The sequence below is a fragment of the Nymphalis io genome, chromosome 8, assembly GCF_905147045.1.
Source record: "Nymphalis io chromosome 8, ilAglIoxx1.1, whole genome shotgun sequence".
Classification (NCBI taxonomy): Eukaryota; Metazoa; Arthropoda; class Insecta; order Lepidoptera; family Nymphalidae; genus Nymphalis; species Nymphalis io.
In genome coordinates this window covers 3,052,856-3,079,626 of record NC_065895.1, presented here as the reverse complement: position 1 = coordinate 3,079,626, position 26,771 = coordinate 3,052,856, and the positions used below count along the sequence as shown (strand labels likewise).

Below are 26,771 nucleotides of genomic sequence, written 5' to 3'. Positions count from 1 at the left end.
ATGATATCAGCTAATAAATTATTTTCTTTAAAGTTTTTTTTAATCTGGCAATTTATGTATTGTAAATAAAGATGGTTAGTTTTCTAAAGGAAGTGAAAGAAAGTATATAATGTGTAACAGTAACAGTACAGTAACAGCCTGTTAATCAGTCAGAAGTGCTTGCCCGGGTTTGAACCCACGTTCATCGGTTAAGATTCACGCGTTCTTACCACTGGGCCATCTCGACTTATAATGTGTATCGTTATTAAAAAAAATATTTTATGTTGTAACTATTTTTTGTATGCGGCTATTAATAATATATAATGAGAGTAATTTATAGTTATTCAGATACTGATGTACAGATAAAATGATAGCTTTTCGCTGTTATCATTCGTTTATTTCGTTATCGGTTAATATAAATTAGTTTTGATATTTTCTGAATGGTGCAGTAGCTAGATTATATTTATTAACTGTTTATGGTTCATTGTTATTAAATAGTAAATGTCTTCGTTTTTTAATCACACTATAACGTAAAGAGACTAGAATTTTTTTTAAAAAGTCATGAATCTTACTATTTTTTTTACATAGAAATAGTGAACGGATTTTCTTACTGGATTTAAGACGTAAATAACCCAAGATCACGCGTTAAACAAGCACCTCTTCGTTTATCTTGTGCTCTGAAAACCAGTAACGCGTCGTAAAGTAATTTAAATGTGTTGGATAAAATTTTGCCACATGTATTCCCACCAATGCCCACTGAAGCAACGTGTTGGAATAAGCGCTAGACATATTAACAAAAGTAATTTAAGCCTTGATAAGCTAGTATTTCATATTTTAGATTATATCGGATGGTATTGTGTGAATTCAATTATAGGTCGAATGTTTACAATATACATTTTAGTATATACACGAAATCATTATATATATTTATACAACACACATAATAGAAGGCGTAGCCGTAGAAGGCGAAAGGCGAAGAGTAAACAGAGTATAAGGTAAAATAGGAAGTCACAGTAATTAATAATTAAAACGCAGGAAATTATTTTAGTATAATAAAAATATAAAATCATTAACATAATCTAGACTATATGTGACACCGTTACTCGCTAGGATCACGACTTGTCATATTTCTTATTTTAAAAACATTGATTTTAATATATTAAATGATATATTCACCAATGAGGTGAACTAATTAATTGTTTTGATAAAAAAATAAAGACATATTATAATATTTCTTTGAATAGTAGGAGAACTACTAAAAGATAGCTCGTAACACAATTAACGTGTGTAGTCACTGAAAATGACGCAACATAACATAGAAATATCAACGTTCATTGAGTCTAACATTTTCGTTTTCTCTTTTCACAATTTATTCTCTCTACAGCTGAGGCATGTTCGTAGTACTCGTAATGCAGCGCTGTTTATAATCACGACACGCTCCAGCTTATCTCAAGGCAATTCCTTTGTTTGCGGTACGCAATTTCCTAAAAAGCCGACTGAAACAAACCTCAGGCCTAGCCTGAAGATGGCAGATCCGTGTCTTCCAATATTTCTCGCTTCGTACCTCCGTAATAAGATTAAGTATATTCTCGTAATATTTGAATATACATTGTGAGCGTTTACACGGTTTCCTTAGTGTGAGGATTTGGAATCGTGTTATGTGTAGGCGGAATATGAATACGCTATTTGTCAGGCTATACATATTAAAGGCGATCGTGTTTGTGGCTTTGCTTGCGTAAGTGTACAATCGATATCGAAATATTTTGTCTATGCCATGGAAAATCCTTGCCCAGAATACATTATATTGGGTAGGTAGGTTATCGACATGCTAACTAAACAAAACTTATTTTGTAGTTTGCGAGCTCTGTTTATCAGTAGCGCTTAACTTATCAAAGAATATCTTTTTCTTTTGTTTTTGTACAGTCAGCTTCCTAATAGTTTTATCATATGAATAGATAATTTTATAGTACGGGAACCTCTGACTGTTAGTGTATGGATTATCCGCTTTTGTGAATTTTCCGCAGGCTTTTCGGTGACTCTTTTTTTGTTTTGAATTAAATATATTATTTATTATTGTTTTCGTATTTTTTTGTAAATATAATTTAATATTATAAAGTAGTTTAAAAAATCCTCGAAGCTCACTCGTGGATGGATGTCGCGCCACCCATTAATATTATATTATTAATAATTAAAAAAAATACATGTTTTTTTTGGCTACAGTTCAAATCTGATTTGGGATAAAGTTTTCTTCTTTATAATACTAGTAGATAAAACTTTATTAGCATGCTGCGTATATTTTCAATTATTTAATAGGCAATATCGAATTTTACATTTCAGTAAGGCAAAATATGTTATAATATATATGTGTGTTTATTGTTTGTCGACTAATTTATCATTATACAATTACCAAATTTTTATTTTGTTGTTCATTCAATAATAATAACTTAAATTGGTGTGTAATAATGATTAAATTAGAGAGATATGTACACCTATTTCGTGTTTTCGTTTAACTTTTCTTTTGTACATAATTATCCCCGCATATTAGTGTGATTTCTTAAAATGTAATTTCTATTATACAAAACATAAAGGTTTAACTAGAAAATGTAGGCAAAATATTTCGTGTTTTCGTTTAACTTTTCTTTTGTACATAATTATGCACGCATATTAGTGTGATTTCTTAAAATGTAATTTCTATTATACAAAACATAAAGGTTTAACTAGAAAATGTAGGCAAAATATTTTTAATGTCATCAACTTCATATTCCGACATCAAAGATCAAATCCATTTAATCGTACCAACATTCCCAAAACAATATAGCTTTTTTTTGTATCCCACATCAACTCTTTTGTGCTCCTCGATTCTCCACAGAGCGTATTGAATTTTTGTTTAGAAAGCGAAGTATTGAATTTTTATTCTGGCGTTATCTTAAACATTCAAGCGAGACGCAGGTGTGTCACGGGTGAGGTGACAAAAACGGCAGGTGTGACTACCATTAGACTATCTTGTCCGCACGACGATCAAAACTACAATATTGTGGCTTTTAAAAGTTCACGTGAAAGAACTTGCGTATCGACATATTAGGGATAGCATTTTAGCATTGGCAGTTATGCAGTTTGTTTCTTAGATATTGAAGTAAATAAGTTAAAACTTAAATAAATAGGAACGCGCGCAATGCGAAAAAGTAACATTTATTTTTTTATATTTATTTATGAAGTAAAAGTTAGTTATCACAGCTCGCTTTAATAATTCTGATATTTATCCAAGGTTTTATATTTGCATCGCTCGCAAACGGGAATCGTTGGTGCTCGATTCGAAGGGCAAACTTTTCCGCATAATATTAAGAAAACTTTATATATTTCAGTACTGTATCACAAAAATGATCAAATTGTATCGACATTCACAGTTGTGGTTTAAGTTTTGTTAATCTAAATAGAATCTCCCAATTTCGCGACTTTGATTTTGAAATTTTAAACCTTATTATTTCTATCATTAAGGGCAAAAAAATGGTGGCACACATGGTGCATAACATATTTAAAAAAGTATATTTAATAAATTATTTTCTCTAATTACTTAAATCTTTTTATCGGGGTACCTTTGAATGTTTTTTGAGACTTACATAAAGATTCCCAAAAATCGGGACGAATTTTGTAAATCTAAAAAGGCCAATACTAGTTAAGAACGAAGCTTCTAGGTTGATGAGACTTTAATACTACGAAAGCCGAAGCCAGCGGCTGATTTAAGAAAAATAACTAGTGAGTTCCGATTTACTTTGTATATACAAGTAATAATAAAACCAGCAATTTTTATAAAAGTCACAAAACATTTACACTTTACTAATTTTTAGTCTCGAGTTCGCGGATCAAGCCTGTGAACGTTATGTGTTTAAATGCTAGAAGTTAGTAATGTGTCACTCGAATGTCCTAGAAAAGTTCTCCGTCTAAAATCTCTTTGTTTATGATAGTCACCCATTAGGGTTTTGAATGTGCGTATCACATTTAAATATATATCTATCTTACTGAACTTGTATTTTGATATACATCTGTAACCTCATGTCGAATGTAGGAAAATGCGATATCCATACCACTAGGGAGAACATCATGAGTCACTCGGCATTTTGACTATACGATTTTGGTACGACCGCAATCAAACAAACAAACTAATTCATTATTTGTACATATAATTAACTCTAAAGTTAACTATATAATGGGTTAGAGTAGCTATCATTCGTCATCAGAAAATAAACATATTTTTGAAGAAATATCGAAGAATATAAATTTAATAGGTGCCCATTAAGACTTTTCTTTTTCATAACTATTAAAAAATAGAAGCAGTCGTGTCGTGTCAAAGTCGTATCACTCGTCCTACCTACTAAAACGAAATCTCGCATATATAACTGATGCTTCGACTCTCCGATGACGGTACGTCGTAATTGTTCCCCATTCGACTTGATTGAAACGCATAATGGCGGTATTATTCACGTGTGATCGTCCGTTTGGGAGATATTTTGTTTGATGTAACAGCGGTGCGCTTGATTGATAACAAGATGATCTGTTCTCGATATTTTGAATTTATAATCATTCGTGAGGAAAAATTACGATCGGGTTTTCAGAATGTCACATTATGTACATATTCAATATACTTTTTATTAGATTTACAAAAGTAAAGGTACGATGGATTTAATTATTATGGAAGAGAGAAAACTAAGATAATTTTTCCAAATGTCTCTTGTACCTTGGTGGTAGGGCTTTGTGCAACCTACCTGGTACCTACAGACGGGTGTCTGGGTAGGTACCAACTATTTATCAGATATTCTACCGCTAACAGTAATATTTGGTATGGCTGCGTTCCGGTTTGAATGATGAGTGAGCCAATAGAACTAGAGGCATAAGGGACTTAACATCTACGTTCCAAAGTTTGATGGCGCATTTGAGTCGGTTGGCGTGGTTGGTAGATACTTCCTTTTACGCCAAAGGTTGTGGGTTCGATTCCCACCCAGGACAGATATTTGTGTGCATGAACATGACTGTTTGTCCCGAGTCTGGATGTAATTATCTGTATAAGTATGTATTTACAAAACAAAAGTAGTATTTATAGTATATCGGTTGTCTGGTTTCCATAGTGTAAGCTCTGCTTAATTTGGGATCAGATATGGCCGTGTGTGAATATATCCCAGGATATTATTATTATTATTATTGGTAATGTAAGGAATGGTTAATATTTATTACATCGCTAATGTCACTTAACATTTGGTGGCCCATTTACCCGTCTTCTACATATTTTATTATTTAAAAAAATAAAAACCTTTTGGTATGGGAGATGTTATGTACGGATTTCATTAATAAAAAGGATTTAAAGTGTCCTGCCAAATGTGGAGTTTATTTGGTTCAGGAAGCAGAGTTTTTTTACTTCATCTGTAAATAAACTAAAAGGGTTACATCCTGACAAGTGTAAACAGTGCCCTAACAGACAACAGTTACAATTGACCCTCTCCCCACTCCAATTGCAAACTTTGATGGCAATGTCACTTCTTCGTTACGATACTTCGAAATAACGACGTAAGCACATTAGCTGTCACAAGCAAAACAGCTGTTTGACCCAGATACGGCACTTCCATTGTAAGTCGGTGCTGGCATCTTTCGCTAGCCGGTCTGTAGTTGACCCCGTTATTAATGACTTAACCGGCGCCATTTTTGCGGGAGCCAATTAAATCGACACTGACTCGTTTTTTTGGTACGACACAGTTATATTTCAATACGAGATTTTATCCTTATGACGATATTAATAAGGATGTATTGTGCTTACTGTTCTTATCGCGTTTACCTTTCGATGATTATGAAACTGATTTTGGTTCCAAATATTAAATAAGTACTTAATTTATTGTTTATTTAACGAAATTATCTTTGTGTCAATATTGACGACAGCATTTAATATGCGTTTATAAATTAACAATATTCTTTTTAATCGAGTACCTAATAACCCGTAATTGTATGACAAATTTCTTAGTTTGCTATTAATAACATCTAATATTAAAAACAGTAAGAATCGAATACCATCGTTTCGTTTATCAGTTTAAATTGTGATCATAATGCGATCTATGCCGGAGGCGTTACAGGCGTGGGAGTTCTACTATGATTTGTTTACATCGGTCTAGCGAGTCGCGCGATCAGCTGAGCGCATGACGTGCATCGCGTCATCGTAACCTCCCGCGTGACGTTCTTCTATCGCCTTCGCCGTTCCACTTGTCGTCATGATCGTCTACAAAGTCTGACGCTTACATACAATCAGTTTCTAATCTTAAATGAAGCAGATATAAGTACTAATTAAAAATAAGGCGAACGATATGAAACCGCTAAAAATATTAATAATTTATCTCTACGTATCAGTTGTGTCTACGCATTAATTTTTACCGATGATCGTGGGTTCAAACCCGGGTAAGCACCACTGAATTTTCATGTGCTTAATTTGTAATTATAATTCATCTCGTGCTTTACGGTGAAGGAAAACATCGTGAGGAAACCTGCACGTGTCTAATTTCACTGAAATTCTGGCACATGAGTGGAATACACATGTGGTACCAACATGGTGGTGGAATAAGCTCCAAACCTTCTACTCAAAAATGAGAGAGAAGGCTTTTAGCCCAGCAGTGGTACATTCACAGGCTGTTACGGTACGGTACGGTATTAATTATTTAAAAAAAGTCAAGTGTTTTTTTTTAAATAATATATAATAAACATATTCAGTACGGACTATTTAAGACTTGAATTTCTACAAACCAACGGAGTTGTCAGCTTTTGCGTAAAATTGCATAGAAAAGACGCGAAAACATTGGCCATCAATGAAACGTGAATAAAATACTGAACGTTGTTCACCTTAAAATAACCGGAGAAAGTACCCTTAAAGTTATTAATAAAAGGCGGTAAATAGAACAGCTAGAACTACAAGGTTTTCAGATATGCCTTGAGTGGTTTGATCGATGGCCTTACAATAATTACCTACACAAATTTAAAATATCACATTCACAAATACTTATACCTTGTAGAATTCCTTGAAGAATATCGTAGGCGACTCGTTACAATACTCTTAAATGCGAAGTGTTAAGTAATGATTTAACTTTTGGTAATTTAATTTGTACGTATAATTACAACAACGATAAAAAAGATGGAACAAATGATACATAATTTGATTGTGAATGTTTCCAAGTTGTTGGAAAAAGTTTTAAATTTCATTGGGCCAATATATTTGCATTTTTACGTGAACTGTAGTTGTAAACGTCCCAAGGGATAAGAGACTAATTACTATTCATAAAGGCGAACCGTACCCTCATATTTGAAAATTAGATTTCTTTTTTTAATTCCGTCTCCCATTTTAATTATCAACGTCTAATTTGTTTTAGAATTAGCGGTGCGTATGAGGTCGCGTTTCTTAATAAGTTGGCAATACGACCGTTGATTGATACGTGAGTATATTCTATTGTTGAATATTTTATATATAACATTTTTATTCAGTTTTAAAAATATACATATTTTTTTATTATGAATAATATTATTTTTGTCTGTTAATTTCAATATAGGTCAAGAGCGTTTGAATAAACAATAATAATAAAAGTTTTACGAAATGTTGTATAGGTTAGTGGTGTTTCATCATATAAATCAAGTATGTCTCTAGACGAAAGCTTGTTGAATCTTTTCGTTAACTTCTCAGTGGTTTTATTGAAATTTACCGTGAGCAATACACAAGTTGCTACTCAATTCACTTGCAAACTTCGACGTAGGTTCATATTCTATGTCTATCGATATTTTAAACATATATTGGTGAAAGGGAATTGGTGTCTTATATTAATGGATATTTTCTTTTATTGGATTTAATTATTAAATACTAAGAAGACAACTTTTAACGGATTTTCCTTAACTTTATCAACTAACGATTTAAAATAAAAAAACATTAAACAAAAACTATTTTTGTATTTTTTCTTGTCCAAAGCTAAATACTCATTTAAATTTAATGCAAAAAAAGGCTCCCATTTCCATAACGTTTAATCATTGCAGAATGGAGATTCATTTCTTTCAGAAGTAATATGTTGAGATATTTTTTTAAATTATTCATAGTTGATACAATTCTCTGTGATGTATTAATGTTTTGTTTTAAAATTAGCAATGCGTTGAGGTCATATATAACGTTGCAACAACTTCACGTTGCGAAACGAACGCTTTGTAATTGAGCTCGTTAGTACGTCCAAGTTAGCATAGATTAATATTAATAATGTGTAATACGTTAATTACTTTTAGCGTTTAATTTATAATTTAGGATTCATTGACTGTGTAACAGCGGATTATATGATATTGGACGTAAAAAAGTTAATGATTGTTCTTTTTGTACGGCATTTGTTTGTTTATTTTTAACATATTTTTTCAAGTTATCGTTATATCGAATTAATTAACCTCATCATATATTTATACTAAGAAAGTAGTATGCAAAGCAAGCGGGCCACGTAATGGTGGTTGTCAACCCTTCCCCATAGACAGTGGTACCTTTTGCAAGAAATACAAACTACTTATTGAACCATCAATACAGCTATAGTAGACACCAAAAACGGGATCTGCGAAGTCAATTCCCTTATACCTGTAATAACTCTGCCTCACTCGCTGCATGTATTTTTCTTCCGAAAATATTTGAAGCGGTAATAACTATTAAATAAGGAATGAAATCACGATAAAGCTATAACAAATTAATTTAAAAGATATTAATGAAAATGTCTTCCTGAATCATACTGTCACAGTGCATTAACACGTCTCTTTGAATTATGAACACGATTGCAATTTTAGCTTGTACGACGTAAAAAATAAGGTTTAAAATTGTAGGCATGTGTATCGAAGCCCCACGTAGAGGTGAAATGAGGGCGTGCGTCGGTGACGAGCTAGACCTATTTGCGCTAACTTAGGTTCACTGTGGATAAAAATAGGCAAGTGGCCTTTTCTATACAGCTTGCGTTTGGCACAAATTTTAACGAGTTTGGGTGTTCTAGTAACGACAATGTATTATTAGCTACTAAGCTGATAAAATGGGGGAAAAGTTATATAAGAAATGTTTCATACCTAATAATTACTTTCTTTATTGTTATTCAAAAGTTTTCTTGATTTACTATAGCGTTGCTACCAGTTCTTCTTTGTTTTAAGTACGTTTCCGTTCACGTTAAATCCGTTTGTCTTACGTCTGAACTCTCCGGTCGTGTAGGTTTCTGAGAGTGAAGGAATATTTATAATGTCTCCATTCAGAATGACCGCTGTGACCGGAATCGGCCAGGAGGATATCATCACTTTGTTCTTGTATTGATGCATATACTTATACATATATGCTAAAATATTCCGTATATATTTAGAAGGTATATATTATTAGGTACAAGTATATGGGGGGATTCCTTAAACATCTGTCGTATGTTTGACAGCGCAGTGTCAGTTAGCAAATGTCAATTGTGATTGATTGATTGATTGACTGACAGCTAGTGGTTGTGTTTAATTATACTATCAGTGAAAACTTATTTAGTATTGTACTGTGTTGTGTAACTACAGGCACAAGGGACATAACATATTAGTTCCCAAGGTTGGTGGCGCATTGGATATGTAAGCGATGGTTGAAATTTCTTACAATGCTAATGTCTAAGAGCGTTGGTGACCACTTACCATCAGGTGGCCCATATGCTCGTCCGCCTTCCTATTCTATAAAAAAAAAAAGGTCGGTGGTGCATTGTCGATGTAAGGTATGGTTTACATTGCTTACAAGCTAATGTCTACGAGCGTTTGTGCCCACTTACCAACTGGTACGATCAAGATACATTTATATCGTCAACTGAGAGTTCACGGTACAGTTAGTTTGGTATAAAGTTAAAAAAATAAAAAAACAACATTTTACATTATTTATGTTGTTTTAATTATGTTAGTCAACACAAAAATACCCTTTATAGGTTTTAATGGATTTATAAAGTGTGAAAAAATTTTTAAACGGCCATATATAATAATAGCTCGGTATTTGAATTTTTACAGCACTACGAGGCACGGGGCCATAGTATGCAATATTAATTTTAACGTAGCTTAAACTGTTTCTGAGAAAAGGGGTCTTGACAGACTGACAGATACCCGGACACCAAAGGGAACTTTTACGGGTCCGTTTTTTCTTATGAGAACCCAAAAAAAAAAGAAATACCACGAAATTCCTGATTTTTATCAGGTAAATATGGAAATGATGATTTTGTTTAATGGACAGTTAAAAAACTGAATTAAAGCAACTTTATTTTTTAATTGGGATTTTAACTTGTTTTTAATTCTGTGGACTGTGGTTCAAATGACGTTCACGGGCTTTTTTATTGTGTTTGCTACCTGCATAGGGTAGTTTAAAAAATATGATCCTAATTAATTATTCTAAAATTCGCTAAAATTCGCATCGACAATTTAAAGCAAACTTCGAACAAAAACAGTGTCAGAATAATGTCGACCACTTTCACTTTTTCCGCTGTATTGCAGATTAGTAAAAATAAACGGAATCGGCCATTGTTGTTCACAACTGAAAGCCGATTATAAAATCGTAACAGAGCCATTGTTTTTCTAAAATATACTTTATATTTTAGTCTTTAAGTTCAATATTTATCTCCGTTCCGTTGTACCGTAAATGTTGCTAACAGTAAAAATACGAATGCATTTTGTATTCGTTTTGAACGCTCGCTAAATGTTATAAAATGGTTATCCATCAATTTTTATCGTAAATAGATGACGTTTTATTTTATTCTCACATTGAAATAATTACGATGCTATAAAATAGTCATTCGCGTTTTATATAGGCTATTTATTTTGATATCAATATTCCGTTAATTGTATCCATTGTTGATTGAAACTGGATTCTGGTTTGGCGAAAAGGCCTATTTTTTTTAAATATAGGCTAAGTGCTTAGTGGAAACAACCCACCACGAGAAAATGGGCTATCGTCGTAATTTTTACCTTTTAAATATAATGCGCCGCTAACTATGATATTTAACTGTTTACATCTCCTGTTCTTTACTCATATTGATTCAATAACAATTCGAACTGAAACACAGCTATATTTTGTACTGTTATGTGGTTGGCGGTAAAATACCTAGTGAGTTGAATAGTATTGAGTCCCAGATAGACCGGCACAAAATCTTTTAACATACTTCATTAATACTTATTTAATATAACATTTGTTAATCTTTATACTACAAATAAATATAGTTTTAAAGTTGTATTTTCATTGGATTTGTTTTAATGTGAATCCAGAAAAACGCATACTAATAAAATATTAATAAATTTAGTCAATATATACATAAAATGTATGTTGTTAATGGCAGTTAGGTTTTCATCGTGTTTTTACTCGTGTTAATTTTGTATTTGTATATAATATATGATTTATACACGAAGACTTCATTTACTAAAAATTAGTACAATTTGTCTAAAATGAAAAATATAACTCAATAATATAATTATTACAATAGGACTCGTAGTTATTGAGCGCGTTATTTTTATGTACTCTAACAAGAATACAAACTTTCTAGCATTATAATATTCTAATTTAGATTAACTTTAAATAACAGTAAAATGAAATTTTAAAAACAATTTAGAAAAATAATAATACTTAATTACCATCAATTATTTTTGCGTATAACTGCGAGTATTACGAGTCCGCGAAGATTCACATTATTGTAGATGATTTCATAGCCCAGGGAGGTAATTAATTCATTTATATTAGGTCAAGCGCCGGCGCCTTACGACATCGCATTACTATCCGGGCACTAAATATAAACCAAGCTACTATCGCCCAGTAGATAAAACACGTGGATCTTAAATGAATATCGCGGGTTTTAATTATGATTAATTACTTCTGTATACAATATTTTATTTACATACTAGTTTTCACCCACGGCTTCGACAGGGACAGGTGTTAGGTACCTCATGGCCGTTTATGTACCCCTGACTACGAAACTAAGAAGTGAAAGAGTAATAAACAAACTGACTTTCACATGTATAATATGAGTTATGAACCAAAAGATAAAATAAATAAATCATGACCTTGTGAAACGGCAGCACGAATGATTTTAGTATTTCCCAGTTGAATCCCAATCCGATTCTGTGTGAAAAATAACCAGCTCACCTTTTAAATCGAATTTACTTCATCAGAAATTATCTGACTATGACGGAGTCAAGGCGAATAAATTTTTTACTCTGTTTAAATGTAGGTAGTATTTATTATGATCTTAACTTCCAATATTACCAAATATGTCCCAAATGTCTGTGGCTATATGACGTCATTACAAACACATGCAATACCGTTTATATAATGTGACTGCCATTGCAATAACTCTTTAAAATTTTTTTGTAAACTATTTTCTCTTTGCTCAAATGTAGGTACTTGTATATCAATTGTCATGTGCTGCAGTCTGCAGCGCCATCTATTGGCGAGTTGCAACAAAGTGGATAACATTTAAGTCTATTAATCTCAAACAGATATACCAATATCTATTTTATAAGAATTTGTATATAAAATATATACGGTAAATGATTAAATAGTCTTAACTATATTTACAATCTTAACTGACCTTTCTCAAGGTTAGTTCTTTATGTTTCATAACTTTATAATACAAAGTATATTATGCTCAAAAACACTTACATTTTTACAATGTACACGTGGTTACCTCAAACTTAGATACGTATACATCTAAACATTGCTAGTGCAAAACCTTCGCATAAATGCCATTAGTAAAACATACGCAGCGTTGTAATGTCTCCACGAACCTTGTTCCGTAACAACCCATTTTTTCCTCTATATTCGTATAACTCGCACGATTTTTTGTTATTTTGCTACTTATTTATACCTCCACATTTGTTTGTTTGCGAAACCCAGTCTTATTACATGTCTCCCAAATCCTCTATTTCTAAACCAACTACAAAATAGTAAGGCTCTATACGTTTTCGGAAACCACACAACCGATTATTGCTATGATAGTTTCATTGGGGCTATCAGTATAGTTATAGAAAACTTACTTTATATAGCTGCCATTCTTTTTGACAGACTTATGGATTTTTTTTTATTTGATTATTCTACCAGTTCTAAAATCTTTTTAATTAACTATAGGCAACACTTAAAACTTTTTGGTGACTGTCTTCATCGTTAAGTTTTAAATTGCTTTCGGTTTTAATTTAGATAAACAGAGTATAAGTTGAAAGTGTATGAAATGGTTGTAGGAAATGTTGTTTAGAGTTTTATAAGCTATAAACAAAGTTTAAATTGTTATGTTCATTGAAAACTTTTGTGAACTTAAAGTTCAGCTGTATGTATAAAATGTTTATATTTATTTGGAGACTAAAAGGACTAATTATTCTTCTTATGGTATCATTAAATTAGTGTAGGTTTTAATTGATATTACAATGTCTTGATAATGCCGAATGTAAAAAGCTGATGCCTTGCTACTTGTAAAACTTAAATTGGTATATTGTTGGCCCTTCTTCCTAATATTTTAAATTTGATATAGGAAAATATGTGAACGATATATTTTTTTATATTCTCCACGGGAAATGTACATTTTGTTATATCCCTAACTACATCGGTGTAACAATATTAAAAAACAAAATAACTTGTCAATATTTCATTTAACCAGATGTCACGTGACTCATAAAGAGAACAATACCTGCCGTAGTGGCATTGAGTGTGACGGCGGACTAAAAAAAATGTGTCAAAAACATCGAGTCCCCGATACGCTGACATTGACACAGATCTACCGGACTTCCTGCGGTCCCCTCCCACCTCACGAACAATTATATGCAAGTTTGTAACAACTTTCATCTTATGAACGATTAGCTGCGGTAAGAAATTAGTTCGATATGGTACGTTCCAGTTCATGTTATGTGATATGCAGTTTTTTTGTAGTTTAGGTTGTGTTTAGTTTCTAATCTTGTATATTTTTTAAGGAATACGTAAAATTTATATAATATGATAGCTGTTCTCCGTTACTCCGATATGTTCTTCGTAGATACGACATTCACTAAATCTTGTTATTTATTTATCCTTATCCAGATGTCAGTGTACTATGTACTACGTTAAATTACGATCGGTCCAGTGGTTAAGTGGGGGTGAGGTAAGAAACAGCCAGAGTTACTTTAGCATTTATAACATAAGTCTATAGTCAAATCTAATGGATTGAACATTTCTGCGCAATCAAGCGGTTTGAAGACCTTTTGTTGTAGTTACCTCGTGTGGCTCCAGCTTTACAGACATTTCGTGTCGCGGTCGCCTGCGTTTCGAATGATTTCGCAGATGTTAATGATCCATTAAATTTGCGTTTGAGTTGTCCCTTTATCGTTCAATTGTCAAACAGTTGCGTAAGGTCAGATTAAATCAATTAATATAATGTTTTTATTTGATCTTAACTTAATTATTAAAGCGTTTAATAATTGGTTTTTATTAACATGTTTGTTATATTCTCTCGTCTGTCTGTTCGGTACAAAATAAGCAATAGATTTTTACATGATGATACACAACTTCAATACTTTGTATTGTCATGTTCAAAGAGCGAGATAGCCAGTATTATATAATTACTGCACAAGTGATATATCTTCTAGTCTATTCGATATGATTACCATTTACCAAGTTATTTTTTTGGCTGAATTTCCATATTTTAAACAGAAAAATATGCTAGACATCGAAATGTTGTTTAAATGGTTATGGTATTTCCTTATTTATTCCTATTGTGTGGCTCTTTAATGAAGACTATTAATAAAGGCGCTATTTAATTAATCGTATTTAAAATCGGGTATTATAGTCGAGAGGGATCGACGAAAATACGTTTTAAATTATCGACGTCAGTTAGATTTACAATAAAACGTGAAAGACGGTCGGAAAGTTTTTGAATTAGTAAAAAGTTGCAAAGAAAAAAACAATGAAAGTTGAAATCATACTACGTATATCCCTAACTGTACTGTTTATATTGTAATATATATATGAACGAAGTATTTCCACAAATTTTTCAAATACTCTTTATTCTATTACAAATGATAAAACATCAAATAAAGAATATTGTAAAACTACAATAATCCTAAAACTTTCTACCACGAAATTGTTGAACGTCTGCGAATTATTTGATATCATATATCGCAGTGCGGTTATTTTTTCTACAAAGAAACGAGAGCACATGGAACTTGTGCGTCCGTGAGATAAGTAGAGGGTTAGCGTGTCCACACTATTGTATAGGGCTTATATCGGCCGCCATAAATATAGCGGCGTGATCGCCTACACGCCCACGGAAATTAACCCCTCCTTGCTTAAGTGTAATGCACTTTTATAATCACGTGAGGTATGGTAATAATAATAATAATATAATTATTTCTCTTCACAAAAACGGACCTTAAATAATTAATAGGTGATAATTTGTACCTAATGATATACATTCATAGTCTAGACAGTGTCAAGAGCTGGTGGTTTTCTTTTTTTTTTTTATGTGCGCCGGGATGGCAAATGACTCTACTCCACCAAATTTAAATGGTGGACCTAAATCAGTTAGGCAGATGAATGTCTGTATTACAGATTTAAGATCTTTGATAAGGTGAATAAAAATGGAGCGACAGTTTTAAAAAGTAACGAGTCCAAGATCGCTAATCAAGAACATACATAATTACATCGCTTGTAAATGTTCGGTTTTAATTTTGTGATTGTAATATAAACCAAATATATACATTTAGTATCAAGAAGTGAAATTGATTTTATAGAAAACTCGAATAATTATTTTTAAAAATAGAACGCCAATTCATATAATTTATATAATTGATGTAGATTACTCACTCAATTACATTTAAATTTCCAAATAACACGTTTGAACACATGCAACAAATCACAAGTCGCGCTAATAATGAATTAATTTACCTTTCTGTCCACTGGCAAAATGGCGGTTTTATATCAGCGCGCGTCTTTTCTTTAACAACGCAGTTGTCATCAAGGAGTCTCATAACTATACTATAAATTAATTATACATTCACCATTACAGATACACCAAATCGTGAAGTCAATCTTCAGGTTTTATTTTAATTAAAAATAAAACTAAATTCATGAAATAAATAAATAATACGTCCTTTTCTTGTCATAATGGTCGATCATTTCATTTATTCTAACCGAGATTGTCAGTTGAGGGCACTTTGACAGTTCCAATTTGAATCTTGCTGATTTGAAACTGCAACTGTCATAAAGATTTGAGTTTTTTGGCTTTAAAATTTAAAAGTTGCTTTAGTATCAAAAAAGTATTATTAATATTTTAACAGTTTGTACCATAACATAGCGGTACATGATATGTATAATAATATTATATAATATATAAATGTATATAATTTCAAGACAATAATCAAGACAATTAACACGTTTATTATTTGAATTTGTCTTTTTATTCTAATCAGTGGTTAATAATAAAATTATAGTATTGAAAATAAGTTATAATTAAACATGTATATAAATTTATATATGTATGTATGTAATTAGATTGTTTCGACCCCAAACCGACTGCCTCTATGTGAAATATTAGTCTAAAAATTTTACCTTAATTTTGTGATATGACATTTCATTTAAATATTACTTATAATTCTAACGAGGTTAATTTTTCAATATAAAAATCCCTATATCTTTCTGCGATATGAACGATATCTTTGTTTGATCTGTTCCTTCGCGAAACGACGACAAACTAACTAAAATAGTTTTGTAATCATAATATTAAGTAGATATTAAAATTATAAAAAGTCATTAATAATAACAGAGAACTACACTCGTGCCCTGTTTCTAACCATCGGTAAGCTAAACCAGTATTTGCCGTTGATCACATCTTTTTGTTATTAGTCTACCCACTTACGCTTGCGGTGCGCTACTCGATGACTACTCGATGCGCTTTGCGTAGCTTTTTGTTTTGACTTTTTTACATAATACTATTTCTTGCTCCATGCTTATTTTAATTATATTATAGCTTTTTTTTTGTTTAGAATCCATCGAGTTTATATAGATTTTTAGAAATTAATATCGAATATTCTATAAAGGTTATAAAAGGAACAAGTTTTATAGTGTCCTGAGGCATCATGGTTGAGACAATAGCTTCAGCATATGGCAAGATGATGGCGCTATTGTCTCTTTGAACATATATTTTTTTCAAAGGATACTCAAAATATGAAAGCGTGTACACAAGCGTTGTCGTTAGTACATGTTATATCACATTATATATAATGATACTGGCTACTTAACTTTACACGACTTATTTAAATAAATGTGACACAAAATTAAAATCTTAGCCCGTTCCCAATAAGTTTGTAAAGTGTCAATACTCCTCATGTAGCATACGGTTATATAATATGCCTACTTTTAAGCTTATGAGGATTAATATAGTAATGTCGTGGGTCCTAGCAGAACAGAATGGAGTCACGCCTCCAAGAACAGATTAAAGGAAAATACAAGGGGAATGTTAAGCGCATCCATCATGATGATAGTGATGGATAGTATTGGCACATCAGCGCTTTAAGCATAAACAGTTCCCAAGGATGGTTGATTTTTGTTCGTAAAAGTTGAACAAATCATATGTTTTGCACATTTATAACAAATACAGCCTTAAATATACAGTCTTAAATAAATGGAAACCATTGGGTTGGTAAAAAGTGATAACCATGGTGGCCAATTTTTTCACCTGCCAACCCAAATTAATCAAAAACAATTCCATAGCATGATAGCTTATATACTCTAAAATTATGCGTGAGTTATGTCAATTTGAAACAATTAGAATTAACGATATGATTTATAGCGAGCTTAGGCATCTTAGATTTTTATTATCAAGTTGATGTATGAAATTACTATCCAATTATATTAGATTGATAAATTGAGGAACAGCTTCGATTCTACGAAGTATCTTTTGATAAAGTACTGTGTCCTTTATTTTTGCTGCCATACGCTCGAATTCACACAGATAAAAGGTTCGAAGACAATTCTTGTTCTGAACTCACAATATTGCCCTTACAATAGATGGACTTCATTGAGAAAAGTTTATTTCCGTTCTGTGAACTATAAGAGTTTAATCTTGTTCCTTATAAAGGAAACGAATTATCCGGTATTACTCAACACGTGTTTAAAGTTTTAAATCGAATAAACATGTTTAAAATACGGTTTTAACAACAATAAAATATATTTAAAAAAGTAAGAACAATAACTAGACAAAGACCTCTTCTGTTAAGGAGAAATGCTTCATTGTGGGTTGATTTATTTATATATATACATATATAATATATATATTTATTTATATACATACATATATAATATATCCTTTTAACCGTTTTCCTATTTCAAACTGCGCCAGCTGTATACCGTAGTTTCATCCGCATTAAATTTGGATTATACATTCCAGTTTCATACATATGATGAGTACATAACGAAGTGCATCTCAGTAACGTAATCCCGATACAGTTTGCCAGATTGGTTCGTGTTTATGGTTACTGTTCCGCCCCTTAGGGTCGTAGCGTGAAGTTATATAGCCTATAAAACCTTCTTAATTAAACAGACTATCTAATACATAAAGCTTTTAGCGATTCTTAAGATTAGCACGTTCGAAAAGATAAACTCTTTATAATATTACTATATCACCTTACTATTACTTTTTATTATTATCGATAGACCCACGTTTCTATTCATTCAAAGATCACATTTGGTAAAATATATCGTCTGATATTTTTGCAATTAAAGTTTATATGTGTGCCAATGTTGCAGCAGTTTTTAAACAGTCTTAGTTCGTATATTATTTTGTTTATTAAATACAAGATTTATTTTCAGCCATTAGTATTTGTGGGTCTCACATTTTAACTAAATTTTAAACAAGTTCCATACAACCGATTGAGGTTTGGTCATTGTGACAAAATAATCCAGTAAGAAAAGTTTTCTTAAGTTTCAAAATTCGTTAGACAGATTAATAATAATCTGGTTTTTTTAATTGCTTTTATAGCCGGCGTATTTCCCTCTTGATTCTCTAGGGATTTGTGTTACTGCCATAAGTAACTTGATTGATAATTTGTTTACTTTTCATACTCCTAATTTAATTTTCACTAATTTAGTTAGTTACAGATGTTTTCTACAGTTTTACATACATGTTATATATGATCTTTAACACGCTACACTTATGCTTGGAGTATCTTGTCCTTTAGAATAATCTTATTCCATAGAATTAATGAGCAATTTGTAAACTGCCTGTTACTCTATACCCTAAGACTTCCTGGAGGAATAGTTAACTTTCAAGAATCCTTGATAGACGTTAAATTTTGAAATTAGACTAATGATTAGGGTAATACTTCTATGGGATAATTCAATATAATATAATGATATTTTAAAGTCGAAGCGTTTATAGCGCAACGGCTTCCAGGACGTCTAGCTGGGTAAAAGTAACAGATTCGACTTGATATATTGTCGTCACCATTTTTATTTACAAGTTTTATAATTAATTTCATCGTCGGAATTTTCGGAAATAAATGTAAATCACATTATTAATCTGAGCATAATCTGGCAACTCTTAAAATTTCAATTTGAATATAATTTCAACGAAATGTCATAAAATCTACAAAATAAATGCTATTGGATGAATAGAATTTTTAAAACGTCCCCGTTGATTCAAATTAATAATGGAAATCTACTGCAGTCTTCCTCTGTTTCCTTTATACGTCTTATATAAAGTATGAATCACATAATTTGATATATGAAAGAGAGGGCGAATCCAGTGGGATCCCTCGTGCCTATCTAATACATCGTGTTCGGTTCCCGCTGCCAAATCGAGCCGGTTTTCCATTAAAATATACATTTCCGAATGCCCTTCTCATTTAAAAGTGGTTGAATACTACGGACAACATTTCGATTTTATAAACGAATAAGTTAATTTTATGTGAAGTAAAGATTCATTAATATTTATTTAACTATGTATTTATCTTGGAAGATATCAGTCATTAGCGGTAAGGCCCACTTTTGGATTGTACCCGATGGGCCAAATGTTTTTATGTGTCATTATTTTTTTATTGTAAATATTTGTTTAAATAAAAACTGATGTGATATTTGTGAAGCATACTGTTTGGTGGTAGAATATGTGGTGAGTGAGTGGTACTTACCCAGACGGGCTTGCACACAGCCCTACCTACCACCTTCTAAATCTTTATTCTGTAAACGAGATAATATATATTATTTCATTTAAGTAACGTAAGTACTCGCAAAGAAAGCGGAATATTGTGGTTTAAAAACTTTCTGAATAATGTTAAAAATACAAAATGAATAATTGATACAAAACAAACTGCTCAAAGCACGTTCGTTTGTATGTTCGAGCTGATCACGAAAATCACTGAACTGATTTCGTCGAAGCCGCTTCGTTTGTAATACATATTTGATGCAATTTAAAAATGTCGAGTGCATTCGATTCGCATGTTTAAAAAATATTCCAAAACCTATAATAATATTATATTATATATTTATCATTGTATATTTATTGAATTCGTTATTATTATTGAAATACAAAAAGGTTTTGCAAGATTAAGTAAGTAGTTTAAAAAAAATGCATTAGTCATACAAACTTTGCTCTTAGTGTTTTGTGCAAGCCCGTCTCGGTATCAGACTTTTATCCATTATTATATTGCAACTAAGCAAATATAATATTTATTAATGTTATTAAGCTTGAAGAGCCGAGATGGATTCTAATATCTAATTAGCAAACATATTCAATTACATCTTTTCAATATAATAATTCTCTCGATATATTAAGTTCACAACTAAAACAATAAAAATTAAAACAATGGAATAAAAACGACATATCCGAGTGGTTCATCTTAACCGAAGAGCACGAGTTTAAATCCGTGTAAGAATCACTGAATTTTCATTGTATGTACTTAATTTATGTTTATAATTCATGTCGCTGTGCGCGTTTAAGGAAAACATCGTGAGGAAACCTGCATGTATGGAATATTCCACGTGTATTTCCACCAACCTGCAGTTGAACAATGTGGTGTAGTTAGCTTCAAAGTTTCTCAAAAGCCGTGGGGTATTTACGGGCCTTTTCTTTACTTATTTATACTTTAATATTGAATGGTGAGTTAGTGTAATTACTAGGTATCTTAGATAACTTTAATATAAGCGCATTGATAATAATACAAGACCCGTTTTTCTACTTTTTTTTCTCGATGGAAAAACGCATTTACCTTAAGTTTATATGGGGCTCGCCGGAGTTGAGCTACCACTAAACGACCAGCGGTACCCACTCCGTCTACTGGGAGGCGCCACGGGATCGCTTACACTCGCTACCGTGACCGTGAAGCATTTAAAAAAAAACTAATTGTATATTCGAATGTTACACCCTACGTGTGCCAATATTTGTTTCTTTTATAGATATCAATAAACCATAAATACTTAAGTTGATTCCATTTCTTAGTAGGTACCTCTATTGTTTCCAGCATTCCATAAAGTTTAAATGCACAAACATACCAGGTGATTTTATTTTAACATTTACCATACGTTATACGGAAGGTGCAATGTTTTTAAAGCTGTGTAAATAAAGATGTTGACACACGTAATTTATTTTTTGTTTTCGTTGTATTTTTCGTAAATGAACAATTCGTCTGGAATGAAGTTTGTTTTAGGATGTAATTTCCAATGTTTGTTATTTATTTTAACTCATTTGTTTGAAAAAAGTTTGAATGTATAGTAATGAGTATTGGTATAGGTTTGTATAGTAGGTTGGTTAGTAGGAATATTTTGGAAGCAGATTAAAGTATATATATTTTAATAATATAATTATGCAAACAACCCAATGCAATAAGCTCCAAACATTCTCCTCAAAAAAGGTGAGGTGGCCTAAATCCAGCAGTGATACATTCACAGACTGTTACTTGTTATACATATGTTTACATAGTGTTCAAGAATTATAAATTATATATCGTATTCATAATAAAGTAAGGCTCGCTACTGGATAGATAGCAAATTGTGCTCCCGATACCTTTCATTGCTATTATGAAATATATAAGTCTGTCTTAACGTTATCAATGTAGCTAATGTGACTGCATGATAAAAATATAATATTTCATGTGCCAGTGGATACTGAATTGATAAACCTATGACGTAAAATATCCTTTTTAAATTTACAGAGGCTAAGGCCGAGACCTTATCCAATTTAACTTCAGAATTCTTATCTATCCTCCTACAAAATTCATCAAAAGAAAGACGACAGCTGACGAGGGATCAATCAAAGTTATAAATAAAATAAAAAAAAAACGATCGGTCATCGAGAACAGAAAAACTTTATAATAAAGTTGTTGAACTCGCCTCCGTAACTCCTATGACCCTTCAACGTTTCCTGTCTTTGTTTTCAATGTTACCGAAACGGGACTTTAGCATTGAACGCTATGTATGGGTGTGACGAAATAATGGCGTGCAATATCAATTACTTTACGTATCGATAAAAAACAGCTCGTTCGATTCGATTGTTCATGTTATTTGTCACTCGATTACTTAAAGTTTTATGTACTTTAATCGTATTCAATTGAATACTGTAGTTACTATATAATTAATTAAAAATACATTACTTTAAATATACCGCTGAGGAAAAGCCAAATAAGTCCTTACCCAGTGGCGTTGTAGCTAAATATCAAATTCAAAAATTTATATTCATTATAGAAGCGTTACACTTGCTTATCGTCAAAAATCTACCACCGTCTCGGAAAGAAATACCTCAGGCATGAGAGGAACCGGCGAAAGAAACTAAGCGGGAGGAATCTACTTTGCATCTTGAATCTACGTTGCGCTGTTACGGGATCTTGAATAAGTTGTGATTATAAATGCAGTTATATGAGAAAATTGAATCATGTATAATTTATGAGTAATTAATATTCCGTTGTAATAAACCTTTTTGATGTTGGTATTAAATTAATTACTAATTAATATATAGTTTGTTAAATTTTCATTTGTTTTTTTTTTGAATTCATTTTAATTGTGTTTTTTAAAAAATAAACGAATCTGTACAATAAATCCAAAAATGGTCACAGATAATTTAACTATATACATAAGTTAAACAAAATTGTTTATAATAGTTACGAATAAATAAAACTTAAATAAGTTTTTATTATCCGATTCATTTGCAACTTAGGACCTAGGTTTCTTGTAATCTATGTTAGGTACTATACTATAAAAACTTAATGAATATTTTATGTTTAAATTTTATAAAAATAACATATTTCCATAATCGAGAGTTTGAAACGTGAAAATATATGATTTCAACAAATTCAAAAGTCGATTGTTATCGTCGTCTCGTATATCGAACAGTATGTCGAAACGAACGCATTCAATTCTTATTATTTTCTTTGTGAAACGACCCGAACTTTTTCTTTATAAAAATTAAATTATATTTGTAAAGTTTGGAAGGTTATTTAGAAAATGTATTATGTGGAGTGCTTATATACATATTTTAAAAATTTCGCATTTACATTATTAATAGACTTGAAAGTAAGGTATAAAAAACAGTCTAATATATAAATTGTTTTTATTGTATTGGGCTCTGTATAGTTTCAAGGTTGTCCCATCTCAATTTCAGTGACATTTGACATTGTTAAGTTTTTATTTATAGCGTGCATTGTGATACATTTTTGCTGACAGTTCCTTTTTAATATATATTCTTTATATGACTTTGAGTTTTAAAGTTTTTCTAGAAACTGTAATTAATTAATTCATCGCTATAGCTATGTCTGATGTTGTAATACATGATAATTATTTTATGAATGTAATAAAACGTGAGTCCAATCAATAAATGCTAGATGTATTAACTATTTCTAAAGAAGTAATCATTTCTACATCAAGATTAAAGTAATAACTGAGATTCAATTTTGTTTTTTAAAAACATAAATCGTATATTTACGGATTTAAGATGAATTAACTCTGTAATGTTTATATATATATGTACATTACAGAGATAATTCATCCAATGTATATATGTATATGTATATATCTATCGTTCGGAATTAAGTCGCTAGTATAGCCGCTCCTTTATTGTAAACATATAATTGGTAGTAGCAGCGAGATGAATTATAATCACAAATTAAGCACATGAAAATTCAGTGGTGCTTGCCCAGGTTTGAACCCACGATCATCGGTTAAGATTCACGCGTTCTTACCACTGGGTCATCTCGGCTCCTCCATTTGATTTGATCAAATCAACATATAATTACATAATAATAATTATATATGGTTTATTTTAATTATATAGTAGTAAAGTAAACGTCAATGTTTGTTTTTGTCCACAGGGCAGTGACAGATCCGCGCGATGGCCGCCGCGTCGCTCTCAAGAAGCTGCCCAACGTTTTCCAGTCGCTCGTCTCCTCAAAACGTGTCTTCCGCGAGCTGAAGATGCTCTGCTTCTTTAAACATGAAAATGTAAGTATAATCATTGAACTGCTCCCACCGATGCCACCAATTCTATTTAAGTAAGTTTTTTTTTAACTAAATCCCTACTATGATAAGTAATTCTTCAACGATTGCGATGGGAATTCCAATGGTTTAATTAATTAAACAATTTTCATTTTACAAATTGAGGCGCGGTTATCATAGTTATTTAAACATGCAAGTGCTTATAGCTCTTATCATTAAGACTGTATTGATATAACGTAACAAAATCATCAAAGTAATTGCCTCAACTAATGGTTTTAAATGTTTAATTACGTGTCCGGACTATTGAATTCGTACAAATATTAATTAAATGTATTTTAGGCTGTAACGTTACGGGCTTTTAACTGTCAACAATAAAAAACAAAACTGATATTGTTTTGAATAAACTCTAAGCATACAATTATTTAATTTTATTATTGTATCATTAGTAAAACTAAAAAAAAGTAACAAACTGCATATGTTCCACTGTACGATGGTCTAAGGCCTCTCCTTTTTTTGAGGTGTGTGTGTAGTGTTTTAGGGTTTTCCACTACGCTGCTCCAATCCGGAATGGTGGATGCACATGTGGCAAATTTTCATTTGATACATCACGTTGTTTTCCATCACCGCTGAGCACGATATGAATTATAAACATAAATTAAGCATATGAAAATCCAGTCCTGTTTGCCCGGGTTCGTTGAACTCGAAATCGTCGGTTCAGATTAACTGGGCCATTACGTCTTTATTCTTTTTTTAAATCTTTATTATATTAATTGTTAGCCTAATATACCGAGAAAAATTACTTTGGGCAGCTGTGGTTGTATCTCTTTCCTAATTTGCTATTAGCTATTTAGAGTTTCATTATGTTACCATCAATTAATTATATATTTTATCATTGAATACCCATTCAAAAATCGCTCATTATTTCATCTCTTGTCATGAAATAAATCAATAAAAAATTTCCTACAATTTTAAAAATCGTTAACATAAAAGACAGGACTTTCCTTTGTCATTTGAAAAGTCTTAAAAAAATAATTTTAAAACAACAAATCAAAAGTCCTTGTAAAAGCCTACTTGAATAAAGTATATGTTGATTGAGTAAGCTAGTGTAACACAAAGGAAATAACATCTTAGTTTCCAAAGTTGGTGACGCATTGATAATGTACGGGATGGTTAATATTTCTTACCATGAGGTGTCCTATTTGATAGTAGGCCTTATCAATTTCATAAAAAAAAATCTTTCACTAAAACTCATCATAAAATAGGATAAGACCTATCTAATAATAATGATAACTATTTCAACTAATATATACCACGTTGGTGAAAGTTATTTTGATAGTTTTGTATATTTATCGTTCCATAATAATTATAATGCGGCTTACGATAATGTTTTATTCATTTCCCTTGTATGTTTTATCGATCAACGTGTATTGTTTGTGGTGGCCGAGTATTTGTCGCCTTGTTTAAACAGGATTTGCATTGAAACTGGAAAATTGGATCCTCCGTAGCGGGAACTGAATTTGTGCAAAATTGTTGAAAATACTCTCGGAAATCATTTGCGAAGTGGTTGAGACGACGGGAATTATTCTCGTTTGATACGTTATTTGCTTTTAGAATGTATGACGTTATAATTTTTTAGATTTGCTCGACATTTGAAGTTATTAGACTTTTTTATAATTTTAATTAATTAATTTTAGTTAAGAATTAATATTATTGTGACGTATCCAGTGTTATTTAATGAACAAAACCATACTATGCAATATGTCATATATATGTGCGTGACTTGTTAAAGTTACAAAATTAATTATGCATAATGGTTTCTATATATCAGTTTAGATACATAGTTTGTTAATATACCAACTACACGATACGACTGTGAAAAAACCAATGATATACATTTTATAAATAATTAAGTAAAAAATATTAAAATAATCAAGCTGATGCACGCGTTGAATCCGTATGTACCATACATGTTTTATAATATCTTACCTCTCGTGTTTTGATCATATTTATTAAATTATTTCGTACTCCCCCTAGTTGGCGTTTAGTATAAAAGTAGCCAATGTCTTCTCTTGGGGTTCAGGCTTGTTTAATTCAAATTTCATCAAAATCGGTTCAGTGGTCGTGAAAGCGTTACAGACAGATGGAAGGACTTTCGCCTTTTAATATTAGTATAAATGATCCAAATTAAAAAAAAGTTTTAACGGCAATATTTATTTATAGAAAAAAATTAAATTAATTTGTTTCTTTATTTTGACCCGCATTAATATTGTATGACAAAAGACTAACTAAATTTACTTACTATTGTTGTACAAAGACGAATTTTTGGAGTTCTAAAAATCTGTTACAA

At 31.4% G+C, this 26,771-nt stretch overlaps 1 protein-coding gene across 4 annotated transcripts in view; it reads left to right on the top strand.

The window, feature by feature from the left end:
* LOC126770195 (serine/threonine-protein kinase NLK) overlaps nucleotides 1–26,771 on the top strand; it is a 117,445-nt gene that overhangs the window by 42,573 nt on the left and 48,101 nt on the right. For all 4 annotated transcript variants that reach the window (XM_050489451.1, XM_050489454.1, XM_050489450.1 and 1 more), the window contains exon 2: nucleotides 24,301–24,430. In XM_050489451.1, the coding sequence (XP_050345408.1) occupies nucleotides 24,301–24,430 (130 nt within the window). The remainder of the gene's footprint in view (nucleotides 1–24,300; nucleotides 24,431–26,771) is intronic.